The sequence below is a fragment of the Falco biarmicus genome, chromosome 3 (assembly GCF_023638135.1).
Source record: "Falco biarmicus isolate bFalBia1 chromosome 3, bFalBia1.pri, whole genome shotgun sequence".
In the NCBI taxonomy this organism is placed as follows: Eukaryota; Metazoa; Chordata; class Aves; order Falconiformes; family Falconidae; genus Falco; species Falco biarmicus.
Window position 1 is genome coordinate 114,320,606 of NC_079290.1, and position 15,862 is coordinate 114,336,467.

Consider the following 15,862-nt stretch of genomic DNA (forward strand, 5'->3'; position numbering starts at 1 on the left):
AACTCTCTGTACTGTCTCCTCCGGTATTGCCTTGGAGGTTTATTCTTTGAGAGAGGGGGGGATGTAAATCAGCCAGAACATTTTGGGTCTCTGATCGCTTTCAAAATCACAAAAACCATTTATTTTCAGACCTGGGGTTTGAATATTGCTCAGATTTCTCATAATCATCTCTCAGTGCTGACAGGCTGGAGCCTGAGCACAGAGACAGAAGTGCAACCAGCCGTCATTTAAAATTCAACTGAAAGGAAAGGAGGGAATAATAGTGTATCCAATATTTCTTTATTATTATTTTTAATTTATTTTACTGCTTGTTTTATTTTATTCAATTTTATGTACAGGAGAAGGGTCAACTCTCCTCTCTCTTGTTTGTCCTCCTCTCAGCGTCGGCAGCTCCAGTTTGGTGGTTTTCCAAACCCCGTTGGAGGAAGGATGCGCTTGGCAGTTTCCACCAGAAAGAGCTCATAGGGCATTGGAGCCTAGCGGGAGTGAACAAAAGCGACCAGCTTGCGAACCAGCACACCTCAGAGATCAACCAGTTCTTTTCCCAAATAAGACAGTTCATGCTCAGGGTTCCCTGCAGTGTTGCAAATATTTTGGGTCTGCAGCCGACAGCAGCAGAATGGGAACGTAGTGGGACCTGGAGTACGGGGGGAGGAAAAAAAGATGAGCTAAAATACAGTTTAAAAGGATAAAATATGCTGATTTGCTGCCTTTCTTCACCTGGGCATCTTTTCAAAGTATTTTGAGACATCTTTCCTGCCAAGTCACCCAGGGGTGATGCCTTTGGGTGCCGTTGTGGCAACACATGTCCCAAAAAAAGCATCTCGCCCCCATGGCCGTGATCCTCCTCTGCCCAGCTGGGTGATGCCTTGCCGGCATCACACCCTCATTCTGCATCAACCCCCAAACACTGATCCTGGGGACCAGCTCCTGCACTGCCCCAGGCTGGAAAGATGCCTAAACAGGGTGATTTTTGCATCAAACACCACTGAAAGTCCAGGAATGGACCAATTCTGCTGCACAACCCAAACACGAGCGGCACTGGAAAAAGCAGTGATGGGAAAAGTAATAACAAAGACCAAGCAAGGATGATGTCCTGGGGCCACGCTGCCCGCGGGCAGAGCTAGTGGGCAGCAGCACAGCTACATCCTCTCAGCATCTCCCTCTCCTTCCTTATTTACAGCTCAAGATGAAGCCTCCTTGTTCATCTCACTGGCAGAGGACCAGAACTCCTCAATTCTCTGTTAGCCACCACACATGGCATTTCTTTCTATTATTTTTTTTGTAATTATCTAACAATGAAACAATTTAAAGGGGGATAAAAAAATCAGAGGAGGAAGAAGCCATCAGCGTGCTTAAAAAAAATAAACCTCTGTGGGTACGCAGCCACATCTGCCCTTGCTGCCACGCTGAGCCAGGAGCATTAGGCGCGTGTTTTTAGGTGAAGGATTCAACAGAGTTTATGGGATTGTCCAGCACCATCAGAGGTGTTAAATGTGGGATTCGGGGATAAACCAAGGATTATGTAAAGTGAGTCTTTAAGCACAATGTATTTGTCATTCGACGATTCAGACACATCTAATAAGAAGGCAATCCATGTCAGCGCGATGGGGCTCTGCCAGCACTGCTGGGTTTGGGGTGAATGGGGCTAGCAAGGGGAAAATCACAGCCGAGATGTCCCTTATCAAAACCAGGCGGTGGGGACAGGTCCGGCCCCAGGAGCCTCCAAGGGACACAAGGGGAGGAGGGATGGTGGCTGCAGTGATCAGGTGAAAGGAGGTGGGAGGTGTCGCTGGAGGGGGGAGCTCTGTGGTCAGTGGGATGGTGCAGCCCATCGACCACTTTCCCCTGTGGGCTGTTTCCAAGCATCCCTTTCTCTGCCAGAAAAAGGGAATTATTTTGCAGATTGTTTTACAAGATTGTTCTATTGGTGCATTGCAGCCCTGGGATCCCAGCCCAGCATCCCAACCTAAAACACCTGCAGGGCCGTTCAGTCTCCAGGAGGTCCAGCAGAGACTGGACCACATCTGCCCGTGGTGCAAAGGCCACCAAGAGGCAACACCGAGCAACCCCCTGGAGAAAAAACCCTTGAAGGCAATCTCCCCAGCCCCAGCTTTCTTAATTATCCCTAAGTGAAGCAGACACACCTTCAATTTCTCCACCAAAAAGGGAAAAGGAAATAGATTATTATACTCCTTAATTAAAAAGTGTGTCAGTCTTATAAGCAGTTAATTAATAATTCCACATTAACTTGATTAAGCAGTAGGACAGCGGGAGGCGGGAGGCGGTGCAGCACTCATGAAGCTCCCGGGGTCAGGCTGAACCGGCCGGGCTCAGCTCGTCCTTGTAAACGAGGGGATAAATTCTTTGTCCTCAACAGGTCTGGAGGTTTTAGGGATAAAATCACAGCAAACGTCAGCCTGGTGTCACCCAGCTCTCAGGGTTCCCACCACCCCCGCATCCCCCCAAGCTCCGGGCCGGGGGCTCCCCATGTCTGCAGGAACAAACCTTACTGGCAGCATTTTTGATTTCCAGCCATGGACAGGTATGAATATCTCAAATTAATGAATGGCTGTGATAAATCACAGCTCATGGACAGTAAGAAGGTTTTAAAACTGAGGGAAGCAGAAAGCATTGCTCCTTTCCCTGGCCGGAGCACCCACCCGGTGCCGGGTGCCGTCTCCACCTCCTCCTCCTCCTCCTCCTCCTCCTCCTCCTCCTCCTCTCCCCACCCACCCCTGCACCCTCAGCTGGACAGTGGATTTGCATGCACTTCTCCTCAAAAAAGAAAATGTAATTCCAATATACAAAGTAGTCATTAATCACCAGGAAATTGTGATTGTTACAGGAGAAACATTAACAAAATAATCACAAATTGTCTGCCAACCCTGATTTGCAAATGCACACGTTTCTAAGGATATGGAAAGGCATCTCATTTTGCTGGTGTAATTAGTTATTAACCCTTTGCCACGTGGTGCAGAGCGTGGGCACCCATGTCTCCCAGCACACAGGCTCACCCACATCACGAGCATCCTCTGCTGCGCCCGAAGCCACTCTCACAGCCGCCCCACCACAAAAAAATTTTAAGCACTCAGTATCCTCAGAAAGCTGTGGATTTGAGGCTATTAAAATCCTATCATTTTATTGCTGGGATTGGATTAAAACACTGATTTAAAGCAGCCAGCCATGCCGCAGATGGCTGCACACCCTGCTCAGTCCCCTCAGGATCATTCCTGCCCGGTGGTAAAGGCGCTGCCAGGACATGGTTGTGCTCAGGATCCAGCAGAGACGATGTGGGAAAAGCCAGTTTTGTCCTCTGTGGCCCTGCTGGTGCTCGAGGGCTCCTCGCGGTGCCATCACCAGTGGCACCGGGCTGCCCTGAGCCCTTTTGAACTCACTGCATGGATGGGGCATCCCTGCAGCGGCAAGAGTGGGGAGCAAATCCTGCCTCCCACGGTGATTCAGGCTGAGTGAAAGGGGGTGCTGCTGATTAGAGCAAGAAAATGTGCTTTGAAATGCAAGGGCTCATCAAATTCCTCTCTGCATCTGACGGCTTCGATCACCCTGACGGCAGGGGGCCAGGTCCCTGGCTCTGGTGTGGGGTTTTATCCTGGCAACATCCAGGCAGGGGGCTGGAAACCAGCTCCAGCACCCCAAGGGGTGGTCGTCGACCCTGACTTTGCCAGCCCCAGCACTCCTGTCTATCTCTTTTTTAATGCCATGTTGAATTTAACACCACAGAAATGTCTATATTGAATTAATTGCCATCCCGGCATCGGCCCGGGGAAAGGGGGAGATGCGATGCCACATGTCAGGATCTGGCCCACCTCCTCCCGTGGTGGATTCGGCTCCCGGAGGGTGAGCACGCCCCTCTCCCCCCCCGCCCCTCCCTCCAGCCCCTCAGCCGCTCCCCCCCCCCGCCCGGGGACAGCAGCCCGTGTCACGAGCGGTGCCGGTGCTCTGTGGCACACGGGTGCGTTGGCTCGGTGGGCGAGGGGCGGCTGTGGGGGCATTTGTCAGCGGTGATTAACTTGCCAATCCCAGGAATGTCTGAGGACTTTTACACCCACTCCGGTCACAAGCGACGCCAAGGTTCCTCAGAGTGGACAAAGGCGGCGAGAAGAGCTCTTTGTCTCCCTGCTCCCCCCATCTGCTGGCAGAGCCCCCCTCGCCCCCCCTGCAGCAGTTGTAAACCTGACCCCAGAAGAGAAAAGAGGCAGAAAAATCCTCATCAGCACCTTTAAAAAGGATTCTTTTCCAAAACTGGAGTTTCCCTTCATGTCAAACCTTCCAGCCACATGAATTCACACCCCCCAAAAAATGTTGTTTTCCTTTTTTCTCAAAAAAATAATGTGAAATACCAAGCATGTTGGTGGTTACAATCTTCTATTTCAAATCACTGCAGCCTTAGGGACGAGTCATTTGAGTCCGAAGGGACCCTCTCCTGCAGCACCCAGGATAATTTCGGATGCCCGCTGGGCCATGTCACTGGGATGGGGACACACTGGGGAGGGCATGGACTGGGTGGCGGGAGATCTGAGCATCAGGTACTTCTCGCTTGGATATCAATTGATTGCAAAGGAATTTTATGGGAATAAAATACCAGGGGCTTCAGCATGGGACTGGGGGAGCACGAAGGGAAGGGCTGGATTTAGGGGTGATGCCGATGGCCATGGGTACCCAGCCAGGCCACCCCGCCGTGGGCTCGCACCCATGCAGCATCGCCAGGAAGCTCCGGTTCACGGACCACCAGCAAAGCTCCAGGGCTGACACGGGGAGGGCTGGCGGTAATGAAGGGATCTGCTAATTGCGCTGAGAAGTGGAGTGCAATGAGCAAACTGGGGTTTATGTTGCTGCTGCCGCCCAGGTGGGGAAATCCAATCTCTCCAGGAAATAAGAAATTGTTCTTAAAATCACTGTTCTGCGGTGGCAGGCCCATCGGTAAGGCAGGCATCTTCACTTCCCTTTTTTCCCTCTGACCTAATCAGTTTTAACTGGAAGAATAAATGAGACCTTTCCTTCAAGATAATTATACAAAACATTGAATTAAATTACTATTAGGAATTTTTACCTTCCCACTTGTGTCAGGCAACTGTTGTTTTAAATAATCATCTGATGCACATTTGTGGTGCATCTTTCCAGCGAGCGTGTACATCCCTTACAGGCTGGAAGCCGGTGGTCCATAAATCAGAGGAAAGGGGCGCTGTCGTCCCCCGTCCCCCCCCACGCCCACCGAGGACCCCCCTGCCAGGGCTCAAGGGATGCTCCTGTGCCCATCACCGAGGCCCCTGGGCTGCCACGGCTCGGCACAGGGCGCTGGCGCAGCCTCCAGCACGGCTGATGTTTTCGGGAGTGGTTTGGGATAAAGCAGCCCCGAAGCAGGACCCCGGCCCCGGCGGTGCCGGAGCCCCCCGGCCCCCCCCGGGCCGCCCCGCAGAGACCCCGCCGGCTCATCGCAGCGGTGCCCGGGCCGCCTTAAGGCGGGGGGCGGGGCCGCACCGGAGGGCGGGGCTGCGCTCGTGACGCCACTGCTGGCCGCGCCGAGCGGGGCCGAGCCGAGCCGAGCCGGGCCGGGCCGAGCCGAGCCGAGCCGAGCCGAGCCGGGCCGGGCCGGATGCAGCGGGCGGCAGCGCGGGTGCTGCGCGGGGCGCGGCCCCCCCCCCGTGCGGGCGCTCTCGGGCGCGGCGCGGGCCCCCCCGCGGGGGCTGCTCTATGAGCGGCACGGGGAGCCCCCGGCCGTCGTGCAGTAAGGGGGGGGGCGGGGAAGGGAGTGCACTGCGGGGGGGCTGTATAGGAGGTGCATTGCGACGGGGTGCAGGGGGCCTTTACTAAGGGTGCATTGCAGTAGGGCGTGCAGGGGGGGCTCTAGTGGGGATGCGTTGCAGGGGGGGCTCTAGTGGGGATGCGTTGCAGGGGGGGCTCTACTGGTGATGCGTTGCAGGGGGGGCTCTACTGGGGATGCGTTGCAGGGAGGTGCGGGGGGGCTCTACTGGGGATGCGTTGCAGGGAGGTGCAGGGGGGCTTTACTGGGGATGCGGTGCAGGGGGGTGCAGGGGGGCTATACTGGGGTACATTGCAGGGGGGGCTGTATTGGGAGTACATTGCAGTAGGGAGTGCTGGGGTGCATTGCAAGGAGCACAGGGGGTGCAGCTTGGAGCAAGGCTGGCGTGCGGGTGCAGCAGGGGCATAAGCGTGGGGTGGGGGCTAGCAGAGGGGTGCAGGGTGGGGTGGAGGTGCAGAGGAGGCGTGTGGGGCCCGGGGTGCTGGCAGGCTGCTTTCGGAGTGCATTGGTGGGGGGGGGTCAGGGGTTGCCCACCGCAGGGTGCAGCTCCCTGCAGGACCCCCAGGCAGTGTCAAGGGGGCTGGGAGGGTCCCAGGCACACAGGGGGTCCCTGGGGGTGCTCCCATTTCCCGCATCCCACAGTGTCTCACAGGCAGGTGCTGTGGGGGGTGGGGGGGCTTGCCTCCACTTCCCCCACCCACCTGCTGCTGCTTCAGTTTGCCTTAAAACCACGTGTTTTCCCCAAAAGCCCATTCCTGATTAATTTGGGGTACGATGAAGAAGTTGGAGCCACCAGCATCGCTGCACCCTGACTTCACCCTTGGCTGCATCACACTGAGGGGGTTTCTCTGGGGTCCCAGCTCGAGGACCAAGCCAGTGTCGCAGCTCTCGGGGCCAGCGACTGGCACCTGGTGCTGCGGGATTTTCCTTCTAAAACAGCCAAAAAGCCTTGTAAGGGGAAAGTCACATTTTGGTGCGGTTTAGGCCCGATTATCAAGGGAGGAAACAAACCTTGAGGACTTGCTGCCCTGCCCCGCTCGGACCGACTGAGGTCACCCCTGGAGATGCCGGAGGTGCAGCCCGTTGTGTGGGTGCCCCTGCAGCCCGAGCCCCCGGGGTCTGGGGGGGATGGACGGTTGCTTTTTCCTTATGACCATTTAATTGTGCAACAGTGCTCGTTGCTCTTGAGATTTGCTGCCCCATCGCTTGTGCAAGGCCGGTCTTGGGCTTCACCACTTCTTGTTTCTGCAGATTTCTGAAACTATCCAAGTTCCCGTAACACTAAAGTGGGGCAGGACAAGCTGTAAAATCCCCATCCAACGGAATAGTGTATGGTATTTTTTTTACACAACCTGCTGAATTTGTTAAGATTATTGAGCGTTACTTTGCTTGGTGACATGGGATTTTGTTGGGTGGTTGGCTTTTGGCAGCCTCCATTAAAAATCTGTCCATCTGTCTAATATAAATCTGATATTTTTTTTAACGGGATGGCAATTGGAGCTGTGGGTTTGTGCCCAAGCCAATGCTGTGTGGAGATGCTGCGTGGTATTACCTTTAACCTCAATATTTAACTTCATTTAAGAAAAAGGAAGGGGTTTCAATTAGTCAGATATGCAGAGGGTGGCAAAACTCAAAATTATTTAATTGGCTGCCTAACAAGGCAGAAAAATATATACAGCATGGAGACAGCATTGCTGGGGGCCAGAGAGCCAGAGGCATGGGCATCCTTCAACAGCAGTGCCTGCGGGTGGGTCCCCGTGTCTTGGAATGCTAATTTTTATTTTCTTTTTAATCTTTTTAAGCCTTAAACAGGATGGAGCGTCAGTGTTTTCCTTCCAAAGCCTTGCCATTCAGCTTGAAGCTGGTTTGCAAGGAGCTAACTTCATCCAGCTGATTCTGGCAGGCAGTTTGCCCAGCAGCTGCTGCCGCTCCTTGGATGCTGGACACACACCTGGCTTCCAAATTCATAACCTTGCCAAAAACTGCATGGATCTGGGCAAAACCCACCAAAGTCAGGACTCTTGGTTGTACTGAGCAGCTGCGGGGCTGTATTCTGCACCTTGCTGATGCCAAACTCTCCAAGGGAGGTTTTTGGACCCTGCTGGGAGCCTGATGCCCATCTCATCGTCCAGATTGCTAATTAGGAGAGGAAAATACTTGCAAATGCCGGAGACCTGCCCCTGAGATGAGTGTGCAGGGCTAGGATAGCTGGAGTGATGGCAGAGGGCGGTCTTCCATGATGTGGACAGAGGGTTCTGTGCTTGGGGGTGCATCTGTATAGCGAGGGTGCTCAGCGAGGGTGCTCAGCAAGCATTCAGGCTGTGGGTTTCTGTTTGGCTGGCTGCTGCTGAGGAGCTGGAGCATGGCGACCTCTCCTGAAGCCGGCACTGGAGCGCATGTGGGGCCGTAGCTGGAGCTGCTGCCAGCAGTGCAAGTTCCCGTGTGCTGACAGCCGCCGGACACGTGCACGCTGCTGTTTAATTAAAACCTCAACGTCCTCTCCCAATCAGCTGCACAGCTAGGAGGAGGGAAGGGGGGAGCCACTTTGGCAGCACAAGCCAAGCCATGAAAAGAAATTCAGCATCTTGTTCCTGGTGACATGTAGTTAGCAGCGTGTAATTGCAGCAAAGAGCTGCTCCCAACGTTGGCAGCCTTTGCGAGCCCCTTTGCGGAGCCCCCAGCTCGTTTAAATGTGGTTAAAATTGCCTTCGTCTTGCCAATGGGCACGGCCAGGTGGGTTTGCCCTGGCTGGGAGGTGGGTCAGGCTGTCACCAAGCTCCCAGTTGCTCTGTCCCCTTGGTCTGTGGCATGGTGCTGATGGGTTTTATGGAGGAACTTCCCCCCTGCTCCTTGCAAGATCCAAGGTATCCCAGAAGTTTTATACTGCAATTCCCTAGGGCTGTGCACGCCAGGAGGATGCGTTTGAGGCAGGGAGATGAGCTGGATTAACCAGCCCTCCTCTTCCCTTGGTGTAAGAGCATCTTCATCATGTTTAAAATGGTCTTGTGGCAAAAGGGTTGGGGATGTCATCCCTCTCAGAGAGGCTTTTTTCTGTGCCAGGACTCTTCAGGGTTTGTTCCTAACCCTGGCTGAGGGTGTGAGGTTTAGGGGTGGATGTAGGCACTGCTGCTCCCTGGGGCACAGGAGTCTTGGCGGGGTCATCGAAGTCCAATGTTGGGTTTCTTCACTCGATGAGACCAGGCTACAGCAGTATAGGTGACATGGGGTACAGGGTGCTGGTTAATGTGTAGGTGATACAGGCATCTCTCTCCAGAAGACATCAGACTGGCCAGTGTTGATGCACTTTTCCCTTGTGTCTCCCTGTTTAGACTAAAGGACCTCGAGGTGGCCAAGCTGGGGGACTCCGATGTCCACGTCAAGATGCTGGCAGCCCCCATCAATCCTGCTGACATCAATATGATCCAAGGTAACGTGCCGGCCGTGTCTTTTTTTGCGTATTAATTCTTGCATGGTGCTCCCAGTGGGATGTCTTGGAGGGCCTGAAGACGGCTCCTGGGATGGGGAGGGATGGGGTATGATGGGGTCTGCAGCTTACCTCCAGCTTCCCGGCAGGGACCTACGCCATCCTGTCCCCGCTGCCGGCCGTGGCGGGGAATGAAGGTGTTGGGGAAGTGCTGGAGGTCGGGCGTCGTGTGGCAGCTCTAAAACCTGGGGACTGGGTCATCCCGGCGGATGCTGGACTCGGTGAGTGCATACCCTGGCATCCTCGGTGCTGGGAGCCATGGCACCGCTGGGTCCTTACACACCAGCAAGCTACTCCTCTGCATCCCCCCACCTGCAAAGCATCTTCTCGGGATTTTTGGGGTGCTTGAACCCCCTGATTGCTTACCAAGCCTGCACAGAGAGCAAACCCATGGCCATGCTCTTGTGCGAACCGATGCTTGGGGAGCTCCATCCTGTTCCAGGACCCCCCAGCACCATATTTGTTGGGTGTCTATAGAGCCACGTGCCTCTCCTGCTTACAGCAATTACATCTAATCGAATGTGACTTAAATGGGAAAAAAAAAAAAAAAGCCTCATTAGAGAATGCTGGGCAAGGGAGGCAGCAGTTGGAGCCCCTTCTGTGCTGTATTAGCCTGATCATAAATATAATGGGCTGGATTGTCTTGGATGAGAAGCACCGGGATAACTGCTGGAGCTGCGCAAAGGCATCTTCATTTCTTACCTGTTTATATCATGGCTTATGTTTTATTATTTCCACCACGCATTTTTATTTTTAATGTGTTTTTTCTTTAAAGCAAGCTCAGTATGTGATCCCCAGCGACTGATGCTGCTCATCCTCTGCAGATGCAGGGGAGCTCCAGGGAAGGATGGGGGGCTCAGGGGAAGGGGCTGCTGTGCATGGGACACATCCAGTGCAAAAATCTGGAGCACTCACAATAGCAGCGATAGCAATGCCGTTGCTTATGCTAAACCTGAATTTAGAAATAATCCACTTTTCTGTAGCATAGACCCTTTATGGGGCTTCTGCGCCATTCTAAAGCATTGCAGCAATCTGTGCTTCTCTGGAAACAACTGTGTTTTGTCACATCAGCTTAGAGCTTCTTTAAAGACCTGGGATAAAGCATTTAACCTGTGCAAGGTCACGGTTACATCTCATTACAGTTTTCTCCTTAATAGTGCTCTGGTGGGAAAGCATGGGAATTTATTTTCCAACCAATGTCTCTTGTGCTTCTCCAAAATGCCAATGGCCAGAAAAATGGCTGGTTCTGGTTCAGTGTAACAGATTGGTCTCTGCTTATTTTTTCTTAAAAGGCTTTTTTGCTTAATGGGAGAACGAAAGCTATCTAGTTAAGATCCAAATGTCATATTTTTAAACATAAAAAAAAAAAAGTAAATGGATACTAGGGGGCTAAAGCGGATATAAGTATAAAGGGAGCGAATCGAACTAAACTGGATTTGAATATATGGGCCCGTCTATAGGATGGGGAGTGTTTCCATTACCTCTGCACACTCCCTGCGCTCAGGGAGCCCCAGCCTCATTATCCCTCTGGGAAATGATTGGACTTTGCTGGGTGATAAATCTCAGCAGGCAGCGGGGAATCTACTCCCTGCCTCTCACAATATTTTGGCCGTACCCATACAGGAAAATATTTCGTAATTCGCTCTCCAGGGTTTAAACTGTGCACAGCATGGCAGTGCTGCCACGACCAGCATTGCAGCTATGGCCTGAGTTGCAGTCTCGTAACGTTTTCCTTTCCTTGCTCACCTTCCTGCCGCTCTGCCTGCAATGCTCTGGTACCCCAGGGACGTGGCGGACACACGGGGTGTTCCCCGAGGAGATGCTGCTGAAGGTGCCCAGCGACATCCCGGTGCTGTGCGCCGCCACCTTGAGCGTCAACCCCTGCACAGCGTACCGCATGCTGGCTGACTTCGAGACCCTGGCGCCAGGTATGGCTTCACCAGGTGGAAAACAAGGGGGGTGGGTTGGCCAGTTGCTTCTGCAACAAAAAAATCAGGATTTATTTATATCCAGGTGACTCTATCATCCAGAATGCCGCCAACAGCGGCGTGGGCCAGGCTGTCATCCAGATCGCCAAAGCCTCCGGCATCAGGACCATCAATGTGGTGAGGGACAGGTGGGTCCCCTGAGAGAGGAGAGGGTCTCCTGCAGGGCAGGAGCTTCCCTCAGCCTGGGTCAGAGGCTGGCAGGAGGTCAGGCAAGTTTGGCAGCTGGATCTGGTCATCCTGGCCATCCAGCCCAGAATTTTGCTGTTTGCTCCTCCAAGGTGTCCTCCAGCCTCTGCCCTGTTGTCCCCAGGCTATGTCTGAGCAGGAGGGAGGAGGAGATGACACTCTGCTTTCTGCCTCATCTTTTGGTTTTGTTTTTTTTTTTTTCTCCTCCCTCAGACCTGGTCTCCCAGAGCTAGTGGAGAGGCTGATGGCCCTGGGCGCAGACCATGTCATCACGGAGGAGATGCTGAGAAAGCCAGAGATGAAAGATATATTTAAGGTACCTCAATGCTGATCCCACTGGAGAGACCATCTAGCGAGTTGGCGCTGTGGGGAGAGGTGCAGGGATGGTGGGAAGGACAAATCTCTCTAGATCAGGATTTAGCCCCAGAAGTGGGGGGCTTTTGCTGCTGCCACAAGGTCCAGATCATAGATTTTAACTCTATGACTCTTAGCTGCCCCCAGGGTAAACGTTGAGGTTAAGGCAGTTGCCACCTCAAAAACCGCAGTCCCATCCTCCAAAGGAGCCCTAAAATTTGGGAACCTTCTTAATAAACTCTTGCAGAGCATCCCGAAGCCCCGGCTCGCCCTGAACTGCGTTGGAGGCAAAAGCACTACAGAGATGCTGCGGCATCTGCAGTAAGTTTGGCCGGGTGGTGGCTCGGGCACGGGCTCAGGGACAGCAGCCAGCCCTGGAGGGTCCTGCTCCAGAGCCCTCGGAGCACAGGAGGTGGCTGGAGTTGCTGTTAGCTGATGGTCATTACTGAATTTTTGGAGAGGGGAGATGAGTGGAGAAGTGGGTTTGGAAAATAGCAGGACTTCAGGTTAAGCTGTCATTGCTGCGTGTCTCAAATGCTGCCAGTGGCTGGAGGCAGCTGAGGTCCAGTTATGAAGGTCCACCAGGTCCTGGGCAGGTGTAACTGGGGTATTTAGCTGTAAATTCAGCTAATGGCGCATGGGAGCGAGAGGGGAGCTCTGGAAAGTGGAGGCTGAGGGGCCTGTCGGTGCCATGGTGGGGTTGGGTACAGCAGAAGGAGAGGCTGCAAGGTCAAAGCTGCACGTTGCGGGTGGCACAACCCAAGAGCCCCTTCCTCTTCCAGGCCCAAAGGGACCATGGTCACCTATGGTGGGATGGCAAAGCAGCCTGTGATGGTGCCTGTGGTGAGTACTGGAGATGCTCTTGATTTCCCCCAGGACAGGTCCCCTGTGCTCCACTGCGGATGTCCTGGTCCCCTCAGCACCGCAGGAGCTCGGCTCTCCCCTGCCTGCAAACTGAGAGCTCCAACCTTTTTATTTAACTGCTGGGGTCCATTATGGGACAAGATGCTTTGCATCCCAGTGCAGGTCTTTTGGCTTTATTTATGGAGGATTTGGGTGGCTGTTAAATCCCCACCGGTGCCAAGCATCAAACCCACCCTGACTCCAAGCCTTGGAGTCACATCTCCACATCCCACTGGGCCCTGGCTCACAAATGAGAGCGCTAACAAAGGAGCGAGGAGCCTCACTGCCACCCTCCACGGCTGTCACGCTGGGAGGGGACACACAGGTCTCACCTGGGTGTGTGGTTCCCTCTCTCCGCAGAGTGCCTTCATCTTCCGGGACGTGCGGCTCTGCGGCTTCTGGGTGACCCAGTGGAAGAAGGACCACGCGCAGGGTGAGCTGGCTGGGTGCTGGGGGGCGGCACAGGAACCAGTGCCAAACCACCACACCGGTGCTGTCCTCTTTATTCTTACTTGTGTCACAAGTGCTGATAGTCCTCAGCATGGCTGAAACAGGGGCGCTGGGCGGTGTGGCTTGGGGAGGGACAGCGTGAGCCACCGTGCTGGGGGCACATGCCACATGCCTGAGCTGGGAACCCATCGCACCCCAGCATCCCCTGGGTAGCATCAGGCAGGGGTCCCTGGGGACAGGCGATGGCTCTGGGACACGTGATGGTAAGAGCTCCCCCCTTCCCTTGCAGACCAGAGCCTGGCTGACATGATGGACGCCTTGTGCCAGCTGATCCGGAGGGGTCAGCTCACCGCGCCAGCATGCACCGAGGTCCCGCTCCAGGACTACAAGGCAGCGCTGGAGGCCACCATGAAGCCCTTCACGTCCTCGAAGCAGATCCTCATCTTCTGACCTGCAGCTCAACCGCGGCGGTGGGCTGAGCCCACTGCTGCTTCGCCACAGCCAGGCTTGCCCTTGCTTCCTTGTCCGCAAACAAGAGATGCTTAGGTGGAAAAAAACCCCTCCAGATCCACTGATTTTTTTCTCTTTTTTTTTTTTTCTCCTTTTTTTTTTTTGTTGTTGTTGTTGTTGTTTAAAGTTTTTAAAGCAGCATGTGTAATTGCTTCTGGAGGAAGGCTGCAACCTTGCTTTAGCTGGGGGGGGTTTGGGTGGAAGAGAAGGCTCAGGGAGCCTGGGGACAGCGGCTCGCTCAGCTCAGGGTATCCAAAGAGCAGCAGCTCCCCCCTCTCTCATCTTTTTGGGGCTAAGCATGTTGCATTGCAGTCCCCTGCCTCCTTAGCAGCTGTCAGTGTTGTTCTGCTGTTTGCACTGTCCTTCCAGGTGATTTTTGGCTGCTTGTGGGTGGCTCTGCAGGGTAGCAGGGGGCTGGTCACTGCCCTCCTCCCAGCCAGCACAGCCCTGCAGCCTCTGAGCCGCCTCCATGTCCCCCCTCCAAGTTCAGCAGAAAGTGCCAGGGGGTTGGGGGCACTCCCCACATTGAAATGCAGAGAAACCTCAATTTTTTAAATGGATTTTTTTATTGTAAAAATTTTTTATTTTATTTTTCCCTGCGCAGCTCATGCAGTGCTGGCAGGGGATGCCTGTGCCGGCTGGAGGACAAGGGCACAAAGGGCTCTTCCAGCCCTTGGCATCCCCTCCTTTCAAAAATGAGCTCGAACAGCTCAAAAAAAGAGAAATGCCAAGTTAGCGAGTACAAGGAGGCCTTTTTGCAGTACCTGGACTTGAACTCAGTTTTGCTGCTGCCCCTGCTGTCACTACTGATCGTGATGAGAACCTCATGGAAATCCATGTCTAATACGTATCTATTTTTTTAATACGTATATATTTTTTTAAGATGCTGCCAATAAATGTTTCTATGCTCAGTCGGGTGCGTGAGGGTGGGCAAGGGATGTGTGGCACTGAGGATGGGCACACGCAATGCACCAGGCTCCCTTGCTACCTGGCCTTTTCCCCATCCTAAATCTTGGGGATTTTCTATCCTATAAAGCTTTAATTACAATTGCACGTAAACAGTTATCATCCTGCTAAAAGTAGCAGGAGGATGGATGTGGTTTTGCCCCATTAGCAACTGTCAGTCATCAAAACCAGTGTTTTTTACCCCAAATCTGTGCCCCCAGACAGACAAAGATGCACTTTTTCCCCCCACCCAGTTATTGCAATGGGAAGGATGAGGCTCATCCTCAGGGCAACAAGAACCACAATTCCCTTCAAAAGCCTTTTCAAAGCACCATGGTGTTCATTTGAATTTCAATTTTTGGTCTTAATTATGATATTCAGCGGCGGAGTGAGCTGCTGCTCCTGTCCCTCTGCTCTGCAGCCAGCAAAGCCCGGGAGCAAGGGGCCAGTGCCTGCCTGGCGGGGGAGCGCCCGCCCAGCCTTCCAAGGTCCCTTACAAGTGGCAGAGAAACTCCAGGTTATTTATTAGCCATCATGTTGGTGGCCACCTGTCTACCCCTGCTCGCCCCTGGGTTTGGGGTCTGAAGAGGACAGTTCAGTCCTGAGCTGCAAGGGGGTGAGATGCTGTGGGTGTGACGCACGCCTTCACCCCTCCTTCCCCTAGCAGCTCCACCAGTAAAGCTGGAGCCACAACCAGTCTCATCCACACGCACCACAAGAGTGACAATCCCAAAGATGTGCTATAAAGCTTGTAAAGTCCGGTGGCAGAACAAGGTGGGGAGCAACTCCTTGAGCTCCTCTTGGGTGTGAGGTTCAGCACTGCTCAATCCTATTAGACAGCAGAGAATCCACATGGCAGTACCTAGAATAAAACCCACCCATTGTAGAGGGATGGGGTGGAATTTTGGGAACCTGGCTGCTCATGGCTTGGACAGGCATACTCTGCTGGGTAAGAAGCTGGCTGGCTGGGCTGCAGAGGGGTTGGCAGTGGAGTCACATCCTGCTGGTGGCCGGGCGCACGGGGTGTCCCATGGGCTGGGTGCTGTTTAATGTCCTCATCAGAGGTCTGGACCAGGGGGTTGAGGGCACCCTCAGGCAGTTCGCAGATGACACCAAGCTGGGTGGGAGTGTGGAACTGCTGGGGGGCAGGAGGCTCTTCAGGGGGGTCTGGGCAGGCTGGACCATGGCCAAGGCCAAGTGCATGGGGTTCCACATGGCTCCATGCCGGGTCCTCATGTGGGACACAGTGACCCCGTGTAA

General features: G+C 53.9%; 1 protein-coding gene across 2 annotated transcripts; it reads left to right on the forward strand.

The window, feature by feature from the left end:
* Nucleotides 1-5,564: 5,564 nt before the first annotated feature.
* MECR (mitochondrial trans-2-enoyl-CoA reductase) lies at nucleotides 5,565-14,568 on the forward strand. Of its 2 annotated transcripts, none has more exons than XM_056332791.1 (10): nucleotides 5,565-5,746; nucleotides 9,112-9,209; nucleotides 9,356-9,487; nucleotides 11,051-11,194; nucleotides 11,280-11,382; nucleotides 11,654-11,756; nucleotides 12,042-12,115; nucleotides 12,577-12,637; nucleotides 13,058-13,130; nucleotides 13,437-14,568. In XM_056332791.1, exons 2-10 carry the CDS (start codon nucleotides 9,164-9,166, stop codon nucleotides 13,595-13,597), a joined length of 897 nt encoding a protein of 298 aa, XP_056188766.1. In that variant the 5' UTR covers nucleotides 5,565-5,746; nucleotides 9,112-9,163; the 3' UTR covers nucleotides 13,598-14,568. The 2 variants fall into 2 exon arrangements, with proteins under 2 accessions (XP_056188766.1, XP_056188765.1); XM_056332790.1 differs by lacking the exon at nucleotides 5,565-5,746 and adding an exon at nucleotides 6,258-8,753.
* Nucleotides 14,569-15,862: the final 1,294 nt, after the last annotated feature.

Excerpts from the sequence above, each read along its gene's own strand:
- MECR (XM_056332791.1), top strand. The coding sequence starts at position 9,164 with ATGCTGGCAGCCCCCATCAATCCTGCTGACATCAATATGATCCAAG. Across the intron at positions 12,116-12,576 it reads GAGATGCTGCGGCATCTGCA|GCCCAAAGGGACCATGGTCA; the intron begins GTAAGTTTGGCC and ends TTCCTCTTCCAG. Across the intron at positions 13,131-13,436 it reads GAAGAAGGACCACGCGCAGG|ACCAGAGCCTGGCTGACATG; the intron begins GTGAGCTGGCTG and ends CTTCCCTTGCAG.